This window comes from Podarcis melisellensis (genome assembly GCF_964234715.1).
Source record: "Podarcis melisellensis genome assembly, chromosome: 1".
NCBI lineage: Eukaryota > Metazoa > Chordata > Lepidosauria > Squamata > Lacertidae > Podarcis > Podarcis melisellensis.
In genome coordinates, this window is record NC_138528.1 from 28,349,149 (window position 1) to 28,376,560 (window position 27,412).

Below are 27,412 nucleotides of genomic sequence, written 5' to 3' on the forward strand. Positions count from 1 at the left end.
ACAAAGATTATGGATAATCTGAAAAAATGTAAATGGTGAAGAACGTACTGATATGTAGTTTTAATTATTGCCATAAGGACCCATGTAGGGGATGGGGTGGGGGGAGTCATGAGATTCAGCAAATATCACAAAATGATACGCAAACTGATTGTAAATTTGTATTGATAAAAACAAGTAAAATTATTTTCAAGAAAAGTATACTTTAAAAAAATGAAACCAATTTCAGCATCTCTAAATTTAAGATGAAAGATGGGATATGTTTTCAACAAATAAACTCTTTGAAGATAGAAAATGTGATAAAATATTGGTGAAGTCCAGACACCTAAGGAGATGGGGAGTTTCTGAACACTGTACAAACATTTTGTCAACTTCCTGCTCTGTTAGAAAGTGTAACTTGCAGCTATGAGCAAGAGTCACCTTTGAAATCAAGTTTTTAGTGATTGGATTAAAAGAGCTACTTGGAAAGGCGTTGGTGAAATGATAAGTGAATTGCAGGAAATAAGAAATGTCACTCACAGAGTTCAGCAACCTAACGAGACTCTGCCAACATATTATGCAGACGGTCTCTGTAATTGGCATATTCATTTTCCAGCCAAGGAACAGAATGGGGAGTGGGATTGTTGGAGCTTAATAAGTGTATGCATTTATACTAGAGCTGGGTGCAAATTTTCTACCCTACTAGTGATCAAAGAAAGTGTGGTGAGGGCATTTCACCAAATTTCTTCAGGAGGAGAAATTCACCCGCAGTTTTTCAAGCTTGGGGCTCACCAGTAGCAGTGACAACAGCACAGCTTCTTTACCTTTTCCCTAAGATGTGTTCCTTAGCAGCAGTAATTACGTTGGCAGTTTAGCCACTATTTTATATCATTCAGAATGCCTAGTGACATTTCAGGGCATTGTGGGAAGTGGGTGCCACCCCAATCCCCCAAATGGGGAGAATATATGCCCTTCTTTTCCTAGGCAGAAAAAAGAAGGCGGGAAAACAGAAATTTTCTCAAGGAAAAAAAAATCTCTTTTGAGAAAGACTGGTTCGCCACTATGCAGAACAGATGCATTCACTCAGTCTTATCCCATTTTACTTATGCTGTAAGACCTCACTATGGGACAACAGATACATATATCTACCCATGAGAATACAGAAAGACTTTGCTATGATGGATGTGGTGGTAGCTGCTGAAGAACAAGACAAAGCCACTAGCTGGCACTCTGCAGAGATGCTTCACTCTCAGGCCTGCTCTTTCACCTCAACATGGTCACCAGGATTTTTGTGAAGCCCACAAGGTGTCACAGGTGGAGTGTTCCTATGTTGCATAAATTTTGGGGATGGGATGCCAAAGACAACAGAGAAGGGGACATGATTAAAAGCTTCACCAAGCAATGCTAGCCAGCTTCCTGTAGCCACAGTGAGCATATCATTTCTGTAGTGACAAAGGAGGGCTAGAACACATGCACTCCTGTAGCCCTTCTTTATCAGGAAGAGTCCCTGTTTTTTTGGTACCCTTCTCTTATTAATTACTATCCTTGCTTTGTCCCCAGTTTGGCCTTCGGGGGATGGCTCACTGGTAGAGCACCTGGGTTGGAAGCAGAAGGCCCCAGTTCAATCAAAGACCTCCAGAGAGAGATAGAAAGGACTCCTGTCTGAAACCTTTGCAGGCCACTGCCAGCCAAAGTAGGAAACACCCATGTTAATATGAGCATGACCCATTTGAGCTAAAGGCTGCTTTAAAAAGTTTCTAGGTTATTGTTTAAAATGGTTGGTAAAATGCTACCTCTACTATTATTTAATTTAGACACGACTTACATGCCAAAATGGTTTCTAAGCGTTTTGCAACTATACATCCAGCACATAATTAAAATGCATGATAACAGTATTATAACACCCTTAATTAAAATATACATTACAATAAATAATTGAAAAGTGTAACAATAGAAACATTTTTAAAAACAATAAAAGCAATAAAATCAGGAGTGGATTGGGTTTAGTTGGACCTCTCAGGCAATGCACACTATTTCAGAACATTACCCTTTCTGAAACAACCCAAAGTAATTTGAGCCTCATCGCTAACTTGTTCTTTGCTACCTTGTTAAAGATTTGGAAGATATGGATGGACGTCTTAGCACCTAAAGTATCTCCACTGATACTATTATTCTGCATCTATTATTCTGCATTGGGGCTAAATTCCAACAGAATACATACTGGGAATCTAAAGGACTTTATTGACTTTGGAACATTTTGATCATGGCTGCCCCCTGGAACCGGTTGACCTTTATGACAAATTGGACTCACTGGAACTTAAATAGTTCCAGTTTTTCCAAATTCAAATATTATCTGCAAAACACACATTCATAAAACAGGAAATGTGATGTTCTTAACCGCATTCAAGCTTTTATGTGTTAAATCTTTGGGCATCTTAAAAAGTGTAACCTCCATGCTGTGTAAACTATTTACTGCTCATCCACAGGCACACCGATAAGCCTTAGAGAGGTTTGGGAGCAGGACTTAAAAATCCCGATAACAGAGAATGTGTGGAACGCTATACGGAATAAGTCTCATACTTTGGGAAGCTATGTTGAAATTGTATTTTACACCTAACAATTGTATTTTACACCAGCTAAGTTATACAGTATCAACAGTTTTTAGCTGTCAATTGCTGAAGGGGGTTGCAAAGGTTGGAGAGATATTATTTCCACATGTGGTGGGAATGCCCAGTTGGCCAAGTGTTCTGGGTAATAATATTTCAGAAAGTCTCTGCTATACAGCAACAACTTATTCCTATAGATCCTGTACAAGCTTTATTGTCAATATTTCCTGACACAATGAAAAACACTTTCTGGAAATATCTACTCATTTTCTTATGGAAGTTGCTCAGCACTACAATCTTGGAATTAACTATGGTGGCTAAATTGAGCACAATAGGCAGGCTAGCAGAGTCAAAATGCAAAAAGCTTTCTCCATTTCCTGGTACCCCTTCATTGTTTAAATTATTTAAATTACTTCATCTGATTTCACAAAGGCCCTTGCGGTCAGATTTAATTCCTAAGTACTTTTGGTCACTGGTTTGATAACAACATAACCTATGATTGCTTTATTTTACCTCACATTATGCATTATTTCTCAAGTGTGAGAGTTTATAATTTTGGATGTCATATCTGTAACCAAGTACTGGGAAATTTAATTAATTTACAGACAATAAAAATAGAACGTTCAGGGAACGTCTCCCTTCTTTGGTGCAATGCCAAAACTGATGAGGCCTCTCATATTTCAATGGGGAGGAATTATTACTAGAAGTAATAAGTTCCTAAAATTATCATTCATCAAGGTTCAGCTGCCTCCCCAGAATCCCAAAAAATCAAACCTCAATTCTGAAGTATATTGTAAACAATATATAGTAAAGGTAAAGGGACCCCTAACTGTTAGGTCCAGTTGTTGACAACTCTGGGGTCGCAGAGCTCATCTCGTTTTATTGGCCGAGGGAGCTGGCGTACAGCTTCCGGGTCATGTGGCCATCATGACTAAGCCGCTTCTGGCGAACCAGAGCAGCGATGGAAATGCCGTTTACCTTCCCGCCAGAGCAGTACCTATTTATCTACTTGCACTTTGATGTGCTTTCAAACTGCTAGGTTGGCAGGAGTGAAAAATGGGAGCTCATCCCGTTGCGGGGATTCGAACCGCCAAGCTTCTGATCAGCAAGCCCTAGGCTCTGTGGTTTAGACCACAGCGCCACCCGTGTCCCAAAACAATATATAACCTAATGTTAAAACCTTTGGGCAGCATTCAACTACCACATCCCATCAGCAAAAGGATTTTTCCTTGAGCAGTGGGACTTTCCTCCTCTTCTATGCTCACCCTGCACCGTCCAAATCTGTTCCTGGGGGTTGGGAAAACCCCTAAAACAAATTTAGAGGGTGAACAAGGGGTGGGGGAGGCAAAGACTACTCAGTTGTACAAAGAGGAATCCTCACACTGACAAAATTAGATACTTAGCACTACACTGGAATCCACCCATTATGTCTTTCTAGTTCATCTTTTATGAGAACCAATATGTTTTTGGCTTTTAAACAGGTGAATCCTGTTGGATTCTTAACAAAATCCCATCTAGTCCAGCATTCTGCTCTCACAGTAGCCACACAGATGCTGTGGGGAAGCCCACAAACAGAATATGAGTGCAATAAATCTGTTCATCTCTGCCAAAGTTACTGGAAGTAGTATCTAGCATCGTGACTGGAAGCCATTGCACTGCATGAAGAAGGAATTCATTTTGTCTATCTTGACAGTTGGTAACCTGGCAGAACAGAAAGAAAGGATGTTCGCTTTAGGGCTATGGTGCCGCCCTTTCTTCCAACCACGGGTTTGCTCAGTTGGGAGGAAAATTTCCATAAAGAGAAGCTGGGACACAATTTTGGTGGATGAGGCTTCCCGCCATTGTAGCTGTTCTTCTAGAACTTGGCAGGTTTCTTGCCTAAGGGCACCTCTCCAATGTATGCTATTTTCATTTTTAAAAAATATTCAGTGAAACAATAGCAAAGATAAATTAATCATTAAAAATCCACCAAACTATAAATGGTTTTCTTTCAAGATTACTGTGGTTGATTACTGTGGTTGGCAGTATTCACCATCTCAGAAGGGTAATGGCATGCACACAAATTTCCTACAATTCTACCAAATAAATTATGCGGGGGGGGGAGGTACAGATGGTTCCTTCTTCTTTTTTTTAAGGTACACCCACACACCCCAATTCACAGTGCCCGGCAAAGGGAGGGGGCTACACATATTTGTCTGGGATTTGACAGGCTTTATGTACTAAAGATTTCCTCTTATGCCTGCAAATTTCATTCACTACTTTAAGAAATGTGGTGAGGTGGTTATAGCTATAGGCTTATTTCCTCATGGTAGTCAATGGGAAGTCAGTGCAACATTTCTGTTTTTCTGAATTGGGATTCTGATTTGTACCCAAAGCTACTGACTCTGGCATTATTAGGAACAGAAGAAGTTGAAGTCTCGCTGCTACCCCAAAGAGGGCATCTCCACACTCCAAGAATGACTCTGGAAACTAAGTGATATTCCCACTGGGGCAATTAGTCTCAAATTAGAAGGGTCTGTCACTGTGCTGACAAAAGCACTCTAGTTAGTGTTCAAACTACTGCTGCAGCTCTTGTTGTTCTGCAGTTTATGGAACTTCTCTCTGCACAGCAGTATGGGTGGCTTCAATGCTGCGGCCAACTTTTCCTAATTGAAATATATTATTTTGGAGTGCTGTTTTAGAATTAATCATTTTTGTATTGTGCTGAAATTGCTGTTGCTGTTTGTTTATACAGTTTCAAAAAATAATAATTTTTCTACTGCTCCTATTGTTAGTTCTGAATTGCATTAGGGTGTTTTGTTTTGTTTTGTTTTGTTTTGTTTTTGATAATGCAAGATGCCTTGAGTGGGCCATGCTCCAAAAGCACAACCTGTAAATCATTTTGCAATATACTATCGATCCCTCACAGAGACTGCATCAACTAAAGTTAACCTCAGTCTAACATAAGAGAGAGAGGTTTGAAGAAATTACCCCAGATAGCTTATCTGAAATAAATGTTGGTTATGGGTGTGAAATTTTAAGGTTGCTATGTAGAAAAACATCCAAAAAAGTCTATTTGCCATTATTTAACTAAATTAAACACAACTTAAAAATGCAAACAGTAGTTGATGGCCAGTGAATCACTAATTAGCAGAGGAAAACATTTAAGAGTGGAATCAACTACTCTCACAAAAATTGCAATTTATCCTCTCATCCCATTGATTCCTCTCTAGCTTTGCTGGGGAAAATCAAGGAACTGGATGGCCATTTCCAATAAATACTGACATCAGCTGCTTCCGAGTGACATTTTTTGGTCATCAGCAACTGGTTCTGCCTCTGTGTCTATATGTAGAGTGGTTGAAGACAAACAACTCAAGAGGCTCACTCTGAAAAGTTGCTAAGGGGGTCTAGACTGCATGCAGCCTGGAATACAGTAGAAAGGAGGCAGCTTGAATTGATCTTCCCAAATGGGCCTGATAGTATACCAGAGGAAGCTTTGCACTGCTCCTGCCTTGTTTTGTAGATATTCTATTTTCCATGCTGTCAGTGGCAAGTAGCAAAGCATACCCACCTTGTCTTACAACACTCTGAGAGTGAAGCTACCAATTTGGTATCTTCTCGGTGCTTTGGGCCATCCATTTCTCCAAAGAAAGTATGTGCTGGTGGCCTGGAATTAGTAGCTGCTTAGCCTACAATCCTAAGCATGCCTACTCTAAGTCCTGCTGAACTCAATGTGGCCAACTCCCAGGTCAGTGGAGTTAGGATTGCAAGCTTATTCCAAAACCACTCCACGAGTCAAGTATGTCAGCAGAACCATCTAAACCCTGTCACCCTTCCTGGTGTGTCCTGCTAAAAGGCCTTCAGAAATTACTGAGGGAAGCAATGGCATTGATACATGGTGTGGTGGGAAGGAAGGAGGGGTGAAGAAACAAACTTCCAGGTCCCAGGCCTCTCTGATTCCTAAAACAGGTCAATTGGAACCAATGGGAAAATGTCACCTAAGCAACAGCAGCCACCCGGAGAAGCAACGGGCATGAGAAATTAATAGCTGCTCACAATGCTTCTTAGCTAATATTCCTACCCCGTTTACTTGAAACATGGACACTCATTAATATTTGCCAGGAAATAATGCTCTTAAGCATGTCAAGCCCAAATAAAACTAAGGCATCTCTCACCTGCAGAAAGCCCTCTCTACCAATTCCCCGTGGTGCCTGAAATGCCTCCCATAAAACTCCCCTGCCCCCACTATTTTGATTTGGGTTGGCTGAGTTTGCAAAGCCATAATTCTGCGTGATGTCACTGAGATTTTGTCCATCACTAATAACTTACTTGTGTGAGACGCGGACGGTGCTGTGGGTAAAACCTCAGTGCCTAGGACTTGCCGATCACATGGTCGGCGGTTCGAATCCCCGCGGCGGGGTGCGCTCCCGTTGTTCGGTCCCAGCGCCTGCCAACCTAGCAGTTCGAAAGCACCCCCGGGTGCAAGTAGATAAATAGGGACCGCTTACTAGTGGGATGGTAAGCGGCGTTCTGTGTGCTGCGCTGGCTCGCCAGATGCAGCTTGTCACGCTGGCCACGTGACCTGGAAGTGTCTGCGGACAGCGCTGGCTCCCGGCCTCTAGAGTGAGATGACTGTCAAGACTGGCCTGTACGGGCAGGGGTACCTTTACCTTTACCTTTTAATAACTTACTTGTAGGTAATTCAGGTGTGATAAATAGAGTAATAGTGCATCTGAGTTAGTTATATATTCAGGTTTTAGTTTTCAAGAATCAGCCAAAGACATGGTCCTTTATTAAAGAAACCTTGGCTATCCCAGAGTTAGTTGCACTATGTTGGCAGTCAAGATCCTCTATATTTACATAAATCAAATAGGCTTCTAAATAGGCTTCTAAAGAGAGCTTAGTATAATTTACTGTATACTTTACAGAGAATAGGGTTTGTGGTCTACCCCTCTTGTTTCGCGTCTGGGAATGATGCCCAGAGTGCTGTCAAAATCAAACTCAAGCATCAATGATGTGTCATAAATTGTATGCTACTCAGAAGTGAGCCTTTGACATGAAAAAGAAGGTTATCATTTTGTAATAGGAATATCGATATTGATTTCTTTAAACTCATTGATCAATTGTATTTCTACATAAAGTTGGAGAAAGGTTGGGCTGGAGAGAGAAATGCCACACTATCTGTCATAAATGCATTGGCAAGAACCACTGGAGATTTGTGTTCCATGTCTACTTCACATGACAAATAATTTAGAAAGTACTTCCTTTCATAGAGGGAGGCTCTGCTAATACAGAAAGATGTCAGCATGCTAACAGGTTCTTAATAGGCAATTAAAGGCAGGGCTATGCTTATAGTAAGTGCCTCTTGTGGTACCAGTTAATTAGCATGATAAAATCCTCATTTTGTTTCATGCTTCCTGATGGTTCTTTCGTTTGTATTCACGAGAGAAAAGGCATGGTAATTTACCCCTGTGAATGCTAGCGATAATTAAAAATGCAGAAAGTGATTTGACCCTTATCCACAATAAGGCTCAGGTGCAACAAAACCCACAGGAAGAAGAATAGCTACTGCACCTTAATGAACTACAGACAGTTTAACATCACAGTCAACAACAGTGAAGTACTCATGGCTGGGGCAAGAAGAACAACTCGACAGTTTTTATTAGGCCTTTTCTGACCTTCCATAATATGAACATGGCAGGGGGCATTGCATTGAATGTTGAAAGTACATTCTCTCACAACTGATCTTAAAGATAGATAGATAGATAGATAGATAGATAGATAGATAGATAGATAGATAGATAGGTGATAGATGATAGATGATATTACGGCCCTCATTTAATTATATGCAAGTATCTGTAAGCAAATCCTGATGGGCTTTCTTCTTGTTTATTTTCCCCATGGAAAAACTGGTGAGGATGTGCGAAAACGGACCACTAAATGCACCTGTGCAGACACCCTTAACCATTTCACAATTCCAAATTGGCCCTGGGTTGCCATTCCCCCTTCTTTCTTCTTACTACACACTCTTACATGAAGGCACATGTTTACTGAATCCACGGTGTATGAAAAGGAGTAAAAATCAAACTACCACCCATGGCGTACTTTAATAAGCTTAATATATAAATAAGTCATTTCCTTTTTATAAAGAAAACTATTTGTAGATTATTATCAATACACACATCCAAACATAGCATAATAAATAGAAGCGCTTTTGGAGACATTCACAGTGCAATCCAATGCATGCCTACTCAGAAGCAAATATTATTGAGTTTAATTAAACTTCCTTCCAGGTAAGGGGGTACAGCTGCCTTTGCCAACTAAGTGCACTTCCGGTGTTTTGGACCACAACTTCCATCAGTGTGGGATGGAGCTGTATTCCAAAAAATCTGGAGAGAACCCAGCTGGCAACGGCTGTTGTATAGGATTGCAACCATATACTGCAATCCAATACACACTTATCTTGGGAGTAAGTCCCAGTGAACTTAAACAGCAATTACTGAGCTGAGTGATTAGCCAAGCACAGGACTGCACCATTAGTCTCCTTTTGCTAACCATTGCCCTGCAACAAATAAAGCTAATAATGTTCACTTTATTCCTTTAAAATTCTCCTACTACAGAAACAACCTGAGGTTTTATACCATGACAGTACAGTATTCAAGTATGTGTTTTGTTACCAGTTTTCTACAACTCTGGGTGTGTGTGTGTGTGTTTGCATGTTTGTGACACTCTCTTTGATTGTCTTAATACTTTAAAATTTGATTTCCTCCCCTCCTCAGTATAAAACTGCCCCCTTCTAGTTCATGCTTACTACTTCACAGTGAAAGGGGAGGAGGATGAAGGATAGTGAAACACATGGTGGAGGAGAAAGTAAGAATGGCAATTTCAGGGAACATGAACAAACCACCAATCAACAAGATGAAACACTGTGCGTGTGTTTTCTGCATTCCTTCAACACGTTAACAGAATAAGAAAAATGATAGCTAGAGCCTTACCTGTTGGACATGCAATGGAGCTCTCACAGCCAGTACGCTTGGTAGACACAGTTGGAGAATATTCAACTTCCTCATGAGTGCTATCCTTTGAGTATGACTCTGTTTGCTCTTAATAACACAGACCAAGTGCTCCTTGTTTAGTTAATAGAAGTGACTGCATGATCTGATATTTTAAGTAGCCATTTCCCCAAGGTTCTTTGCCAGAAAGTCCCATAATGTCCTTCAGTAGAAACCAATTATTGACAGTCTAATCCTAACTTTGTTCCTCCCCCCCCCCACCATGTAGAAAAGTAGGGGGGAAATTGTCAAAGATATAATTTGATTCAGGTTTTATTTGAAGCCCAATCTATCAAATCTGTCCTTTCTTGTGGGAGGGGATTGCAAACCAAAATACAGTCATCCTTTGAAATTCACACTTATTTGAATTTTGCTATGCAGTTTGCCAACCAAATAATGGTACAAAAATGCATCTGCTGGGGAAAGATGTGCATAAAAACGAACATATTGGTGAAATTAAATCAATGGGTGAATGCTTGCAAAAATGAATGCATTTGTCACAATTGCATATGAACTGTGTTTATTAGGAAAAATTCACACTAAAATGCTGATGAATTTTCATGTATTGGGAAAATGAGAAACTGAGAGAACTGAAATAGACAGATTATTCCCTCCCTGATCAAAATCATAATGATCTATGTTCCCAGCTACGTGTAACCAACAAAGCTCTCCAATATTACTCCAAAATGTGCACATCAGTGCAAAAAAATAAATAAAAATAAATTAAAAACCTTCATCTTTGGCTATTTTCTCCTCACGTTTTTATATTTTTATTTTAAAGGTAGAGGAAAAGAAAGAAAATGAATAAATGCACAGGGGTAATCCCTGGGGTTTTGTAGCTAGCATAGAGCTCTCAAACTATCAGTACTTTCCACGCCTTTGTCCTCCTTCATTTAATTGTGCTTCTGTTGAATAATGGAAAGAAGCAGTTGGACTAGGCCATCCCAGTTGGGAGCAAGTATGTTTAGGGTTCTGAATAGCTAGATCCTATGAGTGGTAGCATTCTTATTCTTATTATAAAATATATGAGTGGATATTTTAAAATTATTATTATTATTATTCATAAAAACCCAGTCCAAACTTGTTTATAAAGTGTGTGTAAAAATAATTGAAGGGGAAATGTAGTAAAACAATAAATATGTAAAAGCCCATGTAATTAAGCATTCATGAAAGCAAAATTACTTAATCGAATGCTGGTGCTCAGGAGGAAACTTGTACAAAAAACATTTGATAACAATGAATATTTTTCCAGTTGGAGAAAAAATTCTGATAGTCTTTCTCCATAGATTCCCTGTTTCTCTCCTTGACCTTTTCCTATTAAGTGACAGAGATGTGGGGGTTTCTTTGGGAGGGAAGAAAGCTTTGTTTCCTACTCTTAGGAGTCCTTGTTACACACTAACAGAATCATGGCAACTGGGGATCTAACTGAAACATTTTCTGTGAATGGTAAAGTAGGATGGGATGACAGCCATGGTAAAGTTCCTCACATGACACGCTTTCAAGCACAGTGTAAGGAGTAAGGGAGAGGACATGGACCTTCTTAGATGCATAGGCTGCAAACCATTTAATGCCAACGTCAACCAACTGAGAATTCTCCTTGGGGAGGAAAGTCAAGGTGAAGCTACTAGGTATACCATGAGCTATCCAGGTGCCACCACTGCATATCTTTCTTACTCTTATTCTGACTTCACGTAAGAGGCACAGGAACAGGAGGAATCCCCATATCCACTGTCAAGAAGATGTGTGAGGGGAAACAAGGAAGCATTGCTCTATGCATCCTAGCTAAGTATTCATGTTTCTGTTGCAAACAAAAAAAATCAAGCATCTGTCATAACAAAATAGCAGGTCTGGAAAACTTCATGATTTTTCCAGTTTTAATTAATCTAGAGAAAGTACTAGGTTTTGGGTGTTTGGGGCTATTGCTTTGGGAAACTGAGAGTTGCTCTAAGCATCAGCATTGCTTGCCTAGGGGGTTCCTTGCTAATTGTCTGTGCCTTTGTAAATAAACAAGATGCTGCAACAGGCCTGGAAAGGTCCCCTGGGCCTTCTTGCTCAGGCTTGCCCAACCGGATGCCCTCCTGAGGTTGTTGGACTACAACTCCCATCATCTCTGACCATTGCTCATGCTGGCTGGGGCTGATGGAAGCTATAGTCCAGCAACATTGTGAGAGCATCTCACTACTCAGGAGAGGCATGAAAAGCAAGATAGTAGGATGATCAATCTGAGTATTATTTATAAACTCCTCCCCATTCAAGAACATATTTTGTTCTTTAATCTAATGTATAACCTCACTTAAAGAATGGATACCAATGAAATATCAGACGATGCAGTCACAGTTGTGGTCCAAACTCCTTCTTTATTTATTGTCACAATAAAACAAATTTGTTGTAGTGGAGAAGTGCATACAGTACCTGTTATTAAAACTGCCTCTAAGGATATTTTCCCATGAAAGCGGAAAGCTACTGAAATACATTTTCAGTTCTTCCCATTCCCTGGATGCTCGTCTGTGAAGCTGGGAAATATAACATTTCATTTGCCCCTGGAGAAATCTTTCACACACATTACATTCATATATAGAGCCATCTCAAATCCTCCCCAAGCTTCAAAATCTACAAAATCCCAAAGCATTTTCTTAAAGCGAACTGAAAAGAAGAAACAGTTTCTAAAATAGCAATGGAAAGAATGTTAATTTCTTTTAAATATATATTTATAGAGAGAGAGAACAAAATGAAACTTGAGGGGAAACTTACTGGCGTTACAGTTTATCCTGATACAGTCTAGATGGGGAAAAATAAATGAAAGATGAAATTGCATCCTTCAAGGTAACAGCTGCAGACATCCAAAAACAATCAGTCCACCCTTCCGGGGACAGACACACGCAAAGAGATGTGGCCATTTTATATTTATATACATTCTGTACAAACTTAGGAATGGCTGCATAGCTACAGTATATTCTACAGAAATATCAGAACCATGTATCTAACCCAGAACTGTGTGTATGTCTCTGTGCATATGAGTGTGTGTATGTGCAAAAGAAAAGAAAAAAGAGCAGAACAGAAAAAGAGAGAGAGAGAAAGAAAGAAAAATATATACTATATACCACTATGTGGCAAGTTGGGGAAAGGGTGCATTGAATATTATCTAGTGATTCTAATCAATAACTGCTAATTAAAAATAGCTGATATGTCACTTAGGAACATATATTCTCTTTCCAAATGCCAGTCTTCCCCCCATTACATATAAAAATATATATTTTTAAAAAACCTTCTAGGATTCTTTTAAGAAAGGCAACCTTTACACTGCTTGTTTTTGAATTACCCGTGTGTCACTGCATAAATACAACACCTACCCAACAGTATACCTAGAGTTCTGGCTTGGAAAAATCTGCTGGTGCAATACTTAACCCTTTCCACCACTGCTAAGAACAGGTCTGTTCCCTTTGCAATAACCCAAAATTCTTTGGGAGGAAAAAAAATGTGTGTTATCACTGTTCTCCAAGATGAGGAAAGGGTTAACATACTGCCCCTTGTTTCCTATCATAAAATGGCCACTTGCAAACAGCTAACCGCACGAACGCCCAGCCCAGATTTCAGTTCAGTTTGGAGGATTGGGGTATTTTTTTATTTGGGGTGGGGGGCAGTTGCTACAAAGACAGCCAGCCAGCCAGTTCTTCAGAGCCCTGTCTCACCTTTCTGCCTGAATGTTAGGACTGAATGATGCACCTACAACATTCAGGAAGAAGGTGAAATAGGCAGTGCAGAGGCAGGTCTGGTCATCTTTGCCAACTCTATATGCTTCACTCAGATGTTTTAGATAGTACAAATGGATAAAAACAAAGAAGGAAAAAGAACCAAGGTAATCCTGAAAACATTTTTTGCTTTTGGTAAAGTATCCCAAAGGCTGTGTACACATGAGCAGTTTAAACTGCAGCTAGGTCACTCTTTTTCTGAATTCAAATTGAAGCTGGTTTTGCGGGAAATGCATTAAAATGTAGGCTATATTAATAAAAAAAGCAGGATGCAGGACAGATAGTGAATTTGACTGGAGGGCTCTTAATTCTTAAGATCATGAGCCACTGTTTACAGTCCCAGCAATCCAGACTATATCATGCTATGTGTGGTATGTATATATAATGTTGGATAGCCAGAAACTTGGAGAGTGGAGGATGTTGTATGTCTCAAGAACGCATGAAATAGAGTGGATGGTGCTACCTACTCTGTGCTTAGGGGAACAACTTAATACCCAATGAAAAGGACAGTCCTTCATATTAATGAGAAAAAAATGTATTTTTTATTTTGGAAAAAGGTGGGAGGAAAAGATGACAAGGAATCTGAGTGATCAGGAATAAACCAATCAGGAGCAGTGAAGCTGTAGAGAGTCTGTTTCCCAGCAGAACTTCTCGTAAGAAAATATGGGTTTGGTTTCGTGCGATTAGGTTTGTCATGTGTCGTCAACCGCAACAGAAAAGTGGGAGCAAACAGTCCTTGAGCATTTGGTACGATCACCACACAGAGGTGGCTATATCCCTTTTGCAGATGTGTGCTGGTGGCATGAGATATCAACATAGATAAAAGCTGCTTCTTTAAACAAAAATCTTCCCAAAGCTGGGGGAGAGGAGGAGGAAGGGAAGGGGGGAGAGAGAGAGAGATTATCTCTGAGCTCAAATGCTTGTGCTTGGACATCCAGCTAAATAAAACTTTAGTGTGGCAAGAATGAATTTGGGAAAGCCTTAGGCTTGTAGACACAGTTTAGCAGTTTAACATCTGAATCCTAACTGCTGTTAATCTCAACTATGGTTAGTTAAAACTATTCAACTATGGTTTGTTAAAACAATTCAGGTTCAGAAACCATAGTTTGAAGCTGACCGGTTTCAAATAAACCATAATTAACCACATTTTGCTAGGTTTGGACAAGATGAGAAGCTAGGGTTGATCTAAAATTGAAGCGGAAACTTCCAAACTCTTCTTCATGCCTGTGCAGGAAGAGGGGGCAGGAAGAATACAACACCCTGAGGCCACCTTTGTTTTCATCATGCTAAACTATGCTTTAACATGATGCCTAAACTAAGCCAATGTTACGGTTATTAAAAATGCATTTTAAACTGGAGTAAAAAGAATAGGCTGATAACACATTAATTCCTTTTAAGGAACTTGTTTGAAGTTGCAGAAACTGCTTAGGATTCCCTCTCCAACTTTTCTGTTATTATCAGCCTTTTCCTACCTCTTTTGGGTATTATGAACAGATTTACTTTGTTTAAGTCTGACATTCTGTCCCTAGCTGTCATTCCTGATTGTCTGCAAAATGGAGCAAGCGCTACTTTCCCTTCCATTCTTTGGGATTCTCTGGTCATTCTTCATTGCAATTTCCATTGTTTGCTCTGACTTATAAAACATCTCTGTTAGGTTTATACAACTGAGATTATACCTATCAAGGTGTGCTATTAGCAAAAGTGACAGCGCAGAGGGAGGTGGTGGCATACACAAATTAAGAGATGGATGTCAGCAAAAAATTTGATATTACAAATGTTATCAATTCTATAATAATTTTTATAATAAGTAGCCACATAAGACTTTCTTCGGGGAAATGAAGGAACATACATCATAGTGCTTCAGCAGAGAAGATAGCTGGCCCATGAATCAATCAAGCTTGGAGATATATATATATGAAAGAAACATAAATGAATGGCTGTCATATCCAAGGTGTCACTAGTATTGCTCAAAAGGATGATGCTTAGCACAGTGTGCGATTGGGAGGTGGAGATGACTGACCACACTTCCTTGGAGGAGTCTGAGTCAAGACAAGCTGGCCATAGGTCCTGCCCCATGGCAGAAGCTTGACCACAGTCCAGCAGGAGGGAAAGTATGGGAGGAGGGATGGAGAAGTTGAATGATCTTAAAACATGGGCCTGTGGCACTACTGCAGTGCCAAGTCAACCAAACCAGAATGCTGAATATGAAGGTGGCTGTTTCTTCATGAGCGGCCATTCCTCATTCTCTCAGCACATGCTTTAACCTGCAGGGTTAATTCTGGGGCATGTGGCTCACTGAAGTCTCTCTCTTTCTCTCCTCCCCTCCTTCTTCACCTCCTCCCTCCCTCCTCCTCCTTTCTTAACAGAGAAGTGAGATCTCTCATATTTGGTTATCCAATATGTTGTGAGGTGTGTTGTTAAGACAGAAAGAATGCTGCCCAAAGCTCCCATTTTGGGAAAGTCTAACTACTCCTTAAGTGAGCAGCATATAGGTACAAGAGACTCTCTTCCCCCCTCTCCTCCAAATCAACCTAAGCTTCCTCTCTGTTTTTGTTTTTGCTCAAAGGTGTGGTGCAGGTGAGAAGGATATGCCAGCCCCTGCAGGCTGCTCTGTACACTCTGTTCGAAGGGCTGTTTGCTGTGCGGGCCGCAGGCTTCAGGCCTTTGAAGGGTTGAATACCATCTTTTGATATACCATGACGGATGGGGTGTAAAGAAGCTTTTACGACTTGGATACACAGCATAAAGAGATCACAGAAAAGACCTTAATAAACAGACAACCTTTTAAGAGAAACCAAATGGAATTAAAATGTGAGGGGGACGGGGAGCAAGCACAAGAATATTTTATACCATTCAAAACAGTCTTTGCCAATATGTATTTATGGCACATCAGATTATTGATATTCCAGCTATGTGGTTTCCAGATTGGTTTTTTTTACTTACTTGTAGTTTTTGACCATCTGTTAATTATGAATAAGGCTACATCTACGATGTAGAACCTGTTGTGGCTCTTCAGATTTTGCTGGACTTCTAACTCCCGTCCATCCCAGCCAGTATGGCCAATGGTCTGGGATGACAGGAGCTATAGTTCAATGGCATCCTGACTCAAAAACTTCTCAGAACTCTCTGCATCATAATTTCATCATAATGGTCCAAAGAACCATAATCCAATGTATTGGTGTTTGAACTACCTGAGATAGTAAACTCTGTTCTTTTTTTTAGAAGGTCTTATATTTTACTTGTGTCTTCAAATCTATTGTATTTTGGGCTATTTATTATGGAGGAGAATTTGTTTCAGAACCCAATTGATATCTGAAACCTTTGCAGATCTTCACTACTGCATAATTGAGCTAATGCTCTGGAAGTCACCTTCAGAGCCCTGCAAGACTGAAGCTCCTTTTCTGCAGCAAAGCTAGAGTGATGCTGCAGTTATAGCAGGTAAGAAAAGAGACCTGAAGTTTTGGCTTATTAGAGCTTCTTTGTCCACTAAACTTCAGACAGAAGTCTCCCTTAGGATTTTTCATGCAGTGCATTTTAACATGAAATCTTAACTAAAAGTCTGCACAGTACATTCCTACATTGAGACCATCTCCAACCATGTTGAATGAGAAGTGCTGAAATAAATATGTGTGCATCCACTACCAACTCCTGTTCCTAACCCTCCCCCCTGCAAATTTCCATTATGTCTGAAGCTTTTTTAGATGAGTAAGATCATGTAAGACTACTCCCAAACATCTTCTATACATTCATGAGCTTGTGAAATTGTTAGGGAAGTCCTGAAAGGAGGACTGAAGCTTAAGCACTGGCATCTCAGTCAGTTGCATTGTGAGGCTGGGTTTCCTTTTATGAGCAATGGTGACCTCATGCAATATCACATTTGCCAAGCTATGACCTGATCAACAGAAAAGCTTATAGTGGTTATGAACCTAGTAACATCTGGGGTTTTAAGACAGCCTCTCAAGTGAGGCCCTCAGAGCATGCAGCAGCAACATCCACAGCTATGGCTCGTGACTTCTCTTTGAGGCAGGCAAGTATAATCAACAAGATGTAAGCATTTTCACTTTCCATTAGTGACAGAGGAAAGAATATTGCCTATGCCAGGCCCTCCATCTCTTAATAATTGCTACCTTCTGCCAATGACAGAAAATGAAGGGATTTGTTTTCTGGGAAACAAAAATGAAGCTTTTTGATTTCTAGAAAACACTTTATATGAATATGAAATATGATCAGCGAATGGACTGAGAAAAGGGCACAGAAGTTGCCTGGTTACAGCAGTGTCAGAGGAGAAAGCAGCAACATGCTGAAATTTTCCTTTCAGTACTTTAGAGTGGAGGACACTGAAGGAACAGGGGGCCTTTGAGCCTAGAGGAGTGAACAGAGGTGGCGTCTCCTGTGCTCCTTGTATTGTTTGGGGACTGGGGGTATTTTCTTTATAAGCAAACACAGTATATTGTTCATTGTTTTGGGGGCTGGATGTAAAAAGGTGCTACAAATCATTCTAATGCAATTTAATACAAGCATGCAAATATTAGGGGAAAGGATTAACATCCCCCTGTTCTGCAATCCAAATAAGTTTCTGTATCTAAAATTGTTTACATGCATACCTTGCCTTGGGTAGGTGGGTGGCAGGCAATCTCTCTGAATATATTCCTCCATTTAATTAGCACGTATTCATTTATATCTGAAATTCATTCCCTAGTTGTCAGCTTATTAAAAAAAATGTTGTACATTATTTGGTAGCTTAAGTCCTGAAAATTAACAACCCTACTTCCTATATGAACCTAAAAGTCTTGGACAATAAGAGGAATGCTTGAAATATAAAACACTGGCATTTTAAAAACACTGTAGCTATATAGACCCTTCCCTCTATAGCTCTGTCATTTTTTGTCAAACACTTTTGACTGTTTTGAATAGTAATAGGCTGGATCAAATGAGGATGTGATTGATCAAAAGATGGACTGAATAGCATGTCTTACATAAAGCTAACCAGTTCAGGAACAAGAAAGGAAACTTAAAAAATAAAAACCAGACTTAAAAATCACATTACCCATAACCAGGAATTAACATAAAATCACCATGCAATGGTCACTGGAGAAATTATTTCTCCATCATTAATACTGTTACAAAATACATCAGCGACTACTTATAATTCAGTTAAACCAAACCGGGGGGTGGGGGAGCAGGGAAGGGGGAGACAGACAAGAAAACAAAACAAGCTCAAAACTGAAAGCCGGAGGTGGAGGGGGGGCAATCTCTGTACAATACCTAGATTGACCATGAGTTTGACACGGCCTCCATCCAGCTCTAGCCGCAGGGTATCGGCTGAATCACGGGATGTGGTGGCCATCAGGAGCCCGTAAGCCCGTTGAGACATGAAACGGAAGGACACATCCTCTGCCTCTGTGTGCATGACCATCGGCATAATGATCTTCATGTACATGCTGCCATCATAACTCAGAATCGATGCCTCTGAAAAAAACAAAGAAAAGGAAAATTAAAATTAATCACTATCAGCTCTGTGCCCTCCAGATCTTGAATGATCCCTCAGTACTTAGAATACACCACAGATACATTGCTTCACTATACATTGCTATAGGCTAGCAGCCGTTGAGATCTTTACTAGGAAGCATTGTTGTGTTGAGCTTATTGTGTTGCACACCAAAAACAACATGGAGGCTAGATCAGTGCTAGCAATGAAGCTTCCATTTTCTCGACAAATTGGTTCCAGTGTAGCATATGCTACCCATTCTACCTGCCTCAGGTGTTAAAGATCTGCTTTCCTACAAATCAAGCTAATATCTGCAGTTGGTCAATAGGCTTATTTAATATGGGAAGGAAAAAGGAGTGTAGGGGTGGGGTTTTGGGGGGAGGGATAGGAAACCATTTTGTAGCAGTGTTTGAACAGAACATTGCTTTAGTGGATGGTTCTTCTTCTTCATCTTCTAACACATTTACTCAAAAATTACAATAGAGCTTTGTCCACTGCCATAATATCACAGAATGATCACTCCAATCCTCAATCCCTCACCACGGTCATGTTGACTCGCCAAATATCCTCAATAGGAACTCAACTACAAATCCAATTTATTAGACTTGTCTAGTGGATGGTTCTTTGAAAAATATTTTAAAGTGATGTTGTTTTATTTATTTTAAAAAATGTTATTTCCATGAGCTTTGGAGTAAATAGAAGTCAAAATTCAGAAGAAACATCTCATTGTTCTCATGCTAAGTGTGAGGCTAGGAAGTTGAGACAAATTCACCGATGATGCCACATGCATCATAGGACATATTGCACACATAACCTAGACCTAGCAATCACTAGTTTTCCAGTGGAAAGGTTTGCTAACTAAAGGTAATAGAGATTACTTAAGGTGTGAAGACACTCAATTGACTGTTGATATATACTTCTGCTCCAGCAGGACATTTCCCTTCCACTCATGGCCATCTGCTGCCAACTGCTCTGTGTGAAGGCATCCAGGAGAGATACAGTGGCAGGTTAAGACAACATTAAGTGCCTACTCTGGAGCCAAGTGAACTGCCCCTCTCTCTCTGGGTCACATACTACCAACTGTCCTGCAGAAAGAAATCCAGGAGAGAGAGAGGCTATGGAAGACAAGCCTAGGAACTTGTTCTTGCTCCATCTGCACTGTTTCCTACTCTGCTGCAGGGCCACATCCATCATCAGCTGCCCTGTAGGACACATTCCTAGAGAGAGGAGGAGGGAGGTGACAATGATGCTTGGAGCTTGTCTTGCCCCAGTTCTGGGTAGTTTTGGTTTATTTGCATGGGTTGGCTGCTTTTAAAAAATGTAGCTCTACATTTTATAAAAAATATGGAGCATTTGAAATATTATATTACAAATAAAATTGAAAATACAAGGCATTAAAAATAAATTATAAATATTATGAGTTGTTTTGAGGGCACCCCTCTAAAAGTGGGACAAACCCCCCACTGACCTCCAAGTTGACTGGCACCTGCTTTTGGTCAAATTCACTGAGGTATGTGTTATCACATGGAATAATTGCACCCACACCCTGAATACTGAGATGATGCATACATATTGAATAAGCTCTGTCCCCGTCTCTCTTAGCATTAACACAAAGATTTGCAACATAAACAAACAGCTGTGTCCTGGCTGAGGCATGCCTGCAATTGTAAGTATGTATATCAGCACTATAGTGTTTTGCTGACATTTACACAAAGTCATCAAAATACTAGTTCCCAAACATATTGCCTATCACTTTTAGTTTCTCTTAGTTTCTCATTATTCAAAACTAAAGTGCAATTCTCTATATTTCCACATTAGTTTGCAGTTTAAAAAAGAAATCCTCATGAAAATTTGCCAGCATTTCAATGTGAATTTCTCCTAATTTACACAATTTGTATGCCGTTTTACCAAACATACACATCTGTGCAAAGCAGTGTTCCCTAAATAAATCCATGTTGATATGTGATTTTTACTTATATATGCATTTCTATGAACACTTTATCAAAATATATGCATGTTTGTACCTGGTTGGAGAATTGCATTGCAAAATTCAGAGAAGTGAAAATTTGGAAGGATGGCTGTGTTTTGATTCATGTATTGTACAGGAACATGTGTGTTAGGTAGCTTTGTTTTAAAATGTGAACTGAACTGAATTGCAGCCAATTGAACTGATGTGTAAAGTAAGGCTGCAGATGCAGCAGCCTCCTCGGATGCACACAAACTATTGCCCCTCTTCACCTACACACCATTTGCCATGAGTGCAAACCAGCTGTGGGTCACAGAAGAAAAGCCGTGCTCCCTTTTCACAAGGTGCTGCTGCAGAGAAGCAAAGCACAGCATGCTAAATGCAATTCCAATCGCTTTCACTTCTGCACTCCCAATACTTCTGCTTCCAGCTGCTAGTAGAACAAAATGTACTTATATTATACACACACTTAGTGGCTGCATGTAAAGAAACACAGTCGCGCACACCTCCCTGCTCTTGCTGTGGACTGTATTAGGAAGTGAAGTCGAGCATGAAATGGCTCTTTTTGACACCTTCAGCTCGAATGTGCCCTGCCTGAAACTGTCTGTGCCACTGTCTGGGCATGTGTGTAGAGCTGGCAAGTATCAGTGCATGTGGTGCCAGTGAGCATGGGGATTAATCGGCAATAAGAGGACCCAAATCCTTTTTTTCTTTCTTTCCTATTTACAGATAGATAGATGGCACGGTGAAAGCCATTTTGCTGCTTCGGAGATCTGAAAACATTAGGCAGCCCTTCAAAACCTGTGAATGGTATTGATAGGGGAGATGTGGTTCCACTCTTTGCTTAAGATGTACAGTACGGTATATTGATTGGTTCAGGAGGGATAGCATGTGGGTTATATACAGCATTCCTTGTTGCCAGAGATGTGTACAGATGGTGTTGCTAGATGTAGTGTGGGGTAATGGTAGAGTGTTAGACTAGGACCTGGGAGACCAGGGTTCAAATCCCCTCTCAGCCATGAAGCTCACTGGGTGACCTACCTCACAGGGTTGTTGGTTGTGCTAACAGTTAAACTCCTTAGGCTGCATTACACTTTGATTTACAGTTTAAACATAGTCATGGCTTCTCCCAAATAATAATGAGGAAAAGTACATTCTGCAACAAAACAGATTTTCTATAGGAGTTCTTTTTCATCCGAGTGCCCCCAGGGCCTGGCTACTCTTATGTAGCTAAGTAGGAGGGAAAGGAATATTGCTCATAAGCATTTCACACAGTTTGCTACAACTATTATTACCATTTGTTTTAAAGTTCCAAGTATATATTTGCAAAGCATGAAAATAATTGTTTTCATAATGTATGATTGAGGCTGCATCCAGAGAGTTGTTAGGAGATCCCCTCTCAGAGCTACATTTTTCAGATCCCCTCTCAGAGCTACCCCTCTCACCCACGGAATTCTGGGAACTGTAGCTCTGTGAGGGAAATCAGAGTTTTTAAAACAACTTTCAGCACTCTTAACAAACAGCAGTTCCCAGGATTCTTTGGGGGTATCCATGAAAGTGATATAAGTGCTTTAAATGTATAGTGCAGATGGGTCTAAGATGGTAAAATTAGACGAACTCCCTGGAAAAGAAAGAAGCTGGGATAATGGATCAACAGCCAATACAGTCGTACCTTGAAAGTCAAACGGAATCTGTTCCAGAAGTCAGTTCGGCTTCCAAAATGTTCAGAAACCAAAGCATGGCTTCTGATTGGCCGCAGGAAACTCCTGCAGCCAATCGGAAGCCCTGTTGGACATTTGGCTTCCAAAAATAGTTCACAAACTGGAACAGTCACTTCCGGGGTCAGGAGCCAAAACATTCGAGAACTAAGCTGTTCAAAAATCAAACAGCTGTATTGTCATTAAATCTATCATACAGTTCAAATAATAAATGATATTTTAATTTAAATTTTTCATATCAACAGACTTCAATCATATTATAATTTGAATTGTATCATACTTTCAGGTAGCTAAACTGGAAGGGAGTTTGGACTCTGAAGGAACAGGGGGACCTTCTGGATGCATTCCTATCATTTAAGGCTCAGGTGATCTCTGTAGCCCCAAGTGCCTTCCATCAGCTTCAGCTGGTGGCCCAGAAGTGCCTCTATCTGGACAGAGATAGCCTAACTACTGTTGTGTATACTCTGATAACCTCTAGGTTAGATTACTACATTGGCTCCCAGTACATTTCCAAGCACAATTCAAAGTGTTGGTGCTGACCTTTAAAGCCCTAAACGGCCTCGGTCCAGTATACCTGAAGGAGCGTCTCCACCCCCATTGTTCTACCCGGACACTGAGATCTAGCTCCGAGGGCCTTCTGGCGGTTCCCTCACTGCAAGAAGCCAAGTTACAGGGAACCAGGCAGAGGGCCTTCTCGGTAGTGGCACCCTCCCTGTGGAACGCCCTCCCACCAGATGTCAAAGAGAACAACAACTACCAGACTTTTAGAAGACATCTGAAGGCAGCCCTGTTTAGGGAAGCTTTTAATGTTTGATGTATTCTAGTATTTTAATATTTTTTGGAAGCCGCCCAGACTGGCTGGGGAAGCCCAGCCAGATGGGCGGGGTATAAATAATAAATTATTATTATTATTATTATTATTATTATTATTATTATTATTACTGCAACAAGTTATATGAAGGGCTGCCTCTGAAGAAAGTTCAGAAGCTTCAGCTGTTGCAGAACTCAGCTGCCAAATTGCTCACTGTGCAGTTTGAGCATATTACACCAATCCTGGTCTGATTGCACTGGCTGCCAATTAGTTTTTGGGCCCAACTTAAAGTGCCACTTTTGACCTATAAAGTCTTAAAAGGCTCAGGACCACAATACCTCAAGGACCACCTCTCCCCATATAAACTGACCTAAACGTTGTAATAATCATCTGAGGCCCTTCTTTGTGTGCCCCTCCATGAGAGGTTCAGAGGATGACAACATGAGAAGGGTCTTTTCTGCAGTGGCACCCCCATTTGTGGACTGCTTTCCCCATGGAAACTTGCCTGGCACCTTTTTACATATCCTTAGGTGGCAGACAAAGCATTCCTTTTCTCCCAGGTCTTTGGCTAGTTAAACAATCTGTAGCCTTTTAAACGGTGGTGCTGTTTGTTACTATGTTGTGAAATTTTATGTTTTTATACTGTAAACTGTCATGTGATCCTTGAATGATGAAGGGCTGTTTAGAAGAGAGAGAGAGAGAGAGAGAGAGAGAGAGAGAGAGAGAGAGAGAGAGAGAGAGAGAGAGAGAGAACTATAAAGCCACCCATTCTCTGATATCTCCTGGTTGGTCTGATGGATTCTACTCCAGTGTCTTCTTCAGAAAATCACTGTCTAGAGCTCATGTATGGCAGCAGACAGAGGAGGGAGAAGAACAGATAGCAATTCAACCACAGACTATCATGACTAGCAAGCTAACTGGTGAAAGGATGAACAAGGCTGTTTTACCCTGTGCCAAGACATAACACATGTAATTATGGCACAGGTGTCCATAGTTAATTAGTGGAAGCATTAGCAGTATCTTTATTACTTCAGGCTGGTCAATTCTGCTGGAAGCCTATAAATGACCCATCACTCCACAAAAGAAGAAAACAGGGTGGGGGGTGGAGATAGCCAAACAATGTGGATAAATAGAACAAGGGTAGCCAACGTGGTGCCCATGTTGTAGTCCAACCTCTGTAGGGCTGACTAAAGCTGAATTGGCTGAATGGTAGAAGGAGCATCTGTAGAAATGTCTAGCATCTCTCTCATCTGTAGAAATCAGTGGTTTTGGGCTGAGTCTCATGGAACTTTGAGTAAAAAGATAAATTGAGTCTTTTCATGTGCTTCTGTTAAACAGTTATGGCTGGTGGCTGGCTGTTTTCATGAAACGAGCACAGAAAAGAAGACAAAAGGAAGGAAGAATTTAAATAAACAAGGTATCAAATGCATTCCCTGAATTTTTGTAAGTCTACCATTATCCTCATTGGCTTGACCTTAAAGTCAAAACCCTGTAAGATTTGGTAGCTATAACCAGTAAGAACAGCATTAGCACTTGTAAACCTGCCTTGGGACAAAATATGGTGTTCCTCTTTTAGATATTAAACTATCTATTTTTCTAAAATCCCTATATCTACAGCAAAAGGAGAATATTATTAAATTGTTAGAACTTGGCATTATTCCTTTCAAGGCTGCGCTCATGGGGGCAGGTGGGGGGAAGCAGACCAGAAAGGAAGGTTCAAGAACATTAGGAAAGGCCGTGGAAACATTTGCAGATGGAGGAAACGGTTGCTGGTAAATGTTATTACTAGCCCAGAGACGTGGGGAGCAGGAGACTGTAGCCTTGCTGAATCTTGGCAGGCACATGAGGGAGCCAAAAGGGAGCATTAGAGCTCCTCCTGAAGCCTGCTCCAAATGTCAATCTAACATTTGCAGAAGTGCGCGGAACTGTTTTGAGAAGAAATATCAGACGAGAAGGTCAAGGCTGGAAAAGTTGTACAAAGTCAGCAAGCCAAATGAGAAGAACACATGGACTGAAATTGTGCTTTGAGAATCCATTCCTTCTTCCATAACTGTGGGGCACGTGTATAAAGATGTATTTAAGATGCAGGCAAAGGGCTTTCTCATCAGGTCGATTCTGCTACAGCATGCTTCTGAATACCAGCTGCTGTGAATCACAGGTGGGCGGGGTGCTATTGCACTCATGTTCTGCTTGCATGCTTCCCAGGGGCATCTGGTTGGCCACTTCACAAAGTGGAAAGGCATTTAGAAGAGGGGTAAGTCTCAGAAGGTCGGCGGTTCGAATCCCCTTGACGGGGTGAGCTCCTGTTGCTTGGTCCCTGCTCCTGCCAACCTAGCAGTTCGAAAGCACATCAAAGTGCAAGTAGATAAATAGGTATCACTCCGGTGGGAAGGTAAACGGCGTTTCCGTGTGCTGCTCTGGTTCGCCAGAAGTGGCTTAGTCATGCTGGCCACATGACCCAGAAGCTGTACGCCGGCTCCCTTGGCCAATATAGCAAGATGAGTGCCGCAACCCCAGAGTTGGCCACGACTGGACCTAATGGTCAGGGGTTCCTTTACCTTTACTTAAGTCTCCACTGCCTGGCCTGGCCTGTCATGCCATGCCCCCCACCACACCCCAAAGACCTTTGGGGGACCTAATCCAGCCTTGGCTGAGCTGGCTTCTGCTGAGCTGGCTAAGCTCCAGTTGAGCCAGGATAGGGCACTTACACCTGCACACCTCCAGCTGAACCAAAATGGGAGACTCACCTGACTCAGACATAGATCTGCCTATTCCAGACACAAACTTGCACACTCATCCTGGGCAATCTTGGCTTTGGATTGTTCCCTACAAAATCTTATGAATTTAATAGCCTTAGGACAGCTCAAGCTACCAATAAAGAGCTATTTGTGGCTTTGCACGATTGAACAAATAATGTAACGAAGCACAACAAACCTTGTGACCCATGAGTGAAATGCTACATTTGTATTTGCCAGAAGAAATTCAGAAGCACGAGAAAGACAGAGATTATTAAATTTGCCTTAAATGAAAAAACCCTGCTTGTAAACTAGTGATTATTTTTTTTAAAAGTCTGACAAATAAATCAGCTTTTGGAAAGTGTTATGGAGCAGAGCAGGCAGCAATTAGGCAGATAATGACAGCATTGCTAGCTTGGGGGGGGGGGAGTACAGTATACCATTTAATTTGGGGTTCCAAGCTGCACCTTCCAAACTTAAAAATACAAGTTCAACTATATGGTGTTTATAACACCAGGAGGTGGGAGGAGGGTTCTGCACATCCCTTTCTTACCCCATCAAAGTACTGCCACTTTTCTCTTGCATAACTTTTGTAAAGCTGTAAAATTGCCGGGTGGCAACTGTCTGAAAGCACTTCAGACAAATGGCAATATTACTCTACAGAAGGGTATCATCAATAGGATAGTAAGTTGGGCCCACTGTAGCTTCTAATCAGCTCATCAATAGTGATGTGATGACTCTTTTTCTCCTTAAGTACAGGGCCAATTTGTTTCACAGCCTTACTGCGAGGAGAATTGAAAGAGAGGAAGAGACGTCTATTTTCTGCAGGCCAGACCTGGCAGAAAGGCAAAGGACGAGATGCACCCCCCCCTCCCACAACTGCCCACAACTGGTCCTTGAATATTACTTCAACACTGGCAGGAGAGCAGCATCCCCCACTGCAGCTGAGGGCAGCAGGTTAACTGAGGGACCACAGGGCAAGCCACCCACAATGCTTTCTCCTGCAACACCTAAGCACCACTCCCTACCCTCGCCCCCGCAAGAGTTTCTGCCACCTGAATCAGCCACCTCACTCTGCGTTATGGTAGGGCCAGCCCTGCCAGAGGCTAACAGTGCAATGTGGGCAGTGGTAATAGATGATCAGCAGCACATATATAGGGCTTTCACATATAAAATGGGAAACTTTCCCCAAAATGAAGATGAGTCCTGTCATCACAAGCCCTGTGCAAGGACTTCGGCTTGTGCAATGGGCTTACCCCACTGTCCCCCCTCACCTCCTGCAACTTACTTAGGGAGGCGGGTCTGAAGAACCTATGCAACAGCTCATGGGGG

The 27,412-nt window shown here is 41.1% G+C and overlaps 1 protein-coding gene and 1 long non-coding RNA gene across 29 annotated transcripts in view; one reads left to right on the forward strand and one right to left on the reverse strand.

The window, feature by feature from the left end:
* Nucleotides 1-27,412, reverse strand: part of NRXN3 (neurexin 3) — a 1,185,406-nt gene that overhangs the window by 766,491 nt on the left and 391,503 nt on the right. For 22 of the 24 annotated variants that reach the window (XM_081908656.1, XM_081908654.1, XM_081908650.1 and 19 more), the window contains 2 exons: nucleotides 18,628-18,831; nucleotides 12,365-12,391 (listed from right to left, as the gene is read on the reverse strand). In XM_081908656.1, coding sequence (XP_081764782.1) covers nucleotides 12,365-12,391; nucleotides 18,628-18,831 — 231 coding nt within the window. The remainder of the gene's footprint in view (nucleotides 1-12,364; nucleotides 12,392-18,627; nucleotides 18,832-27,412) is intronic. The other 2 variants (XM_081908644.1, XM_081908666.1) reach the window with 1 other exon arrangement.
* The window catches only part of LOC309372769, a 26,231-nt gene continuing 15,668 nt past the window's right edge, over nucleotides 16,850-27,412 (forward strand). For 4 of the 5 annotated variants that reach the window (XR_014169672.1, XR_014169673.1, XR_014169674.1 and 1 more), the window contains exons 1-4: nucleotides 16,850-17,393; nucleotides 21,550-21,672; nucleotides 24,684-24,762; nucleotides 26,835-27,037. This is a non-coding gene — a long non-coding RNA (uncharacterized lncRNA). Of the gene's footprint in view, nucleotides 17,394-21,549; nucleotides 21,673-24,683; nucleotides 24,763-25,258; nucleotides 25,433-26,834; nucleotides 27,038-27,412 lie in introns of those variants that run through there. The other variant, XR_014169676.1, reaches the window with a different exon arrangement.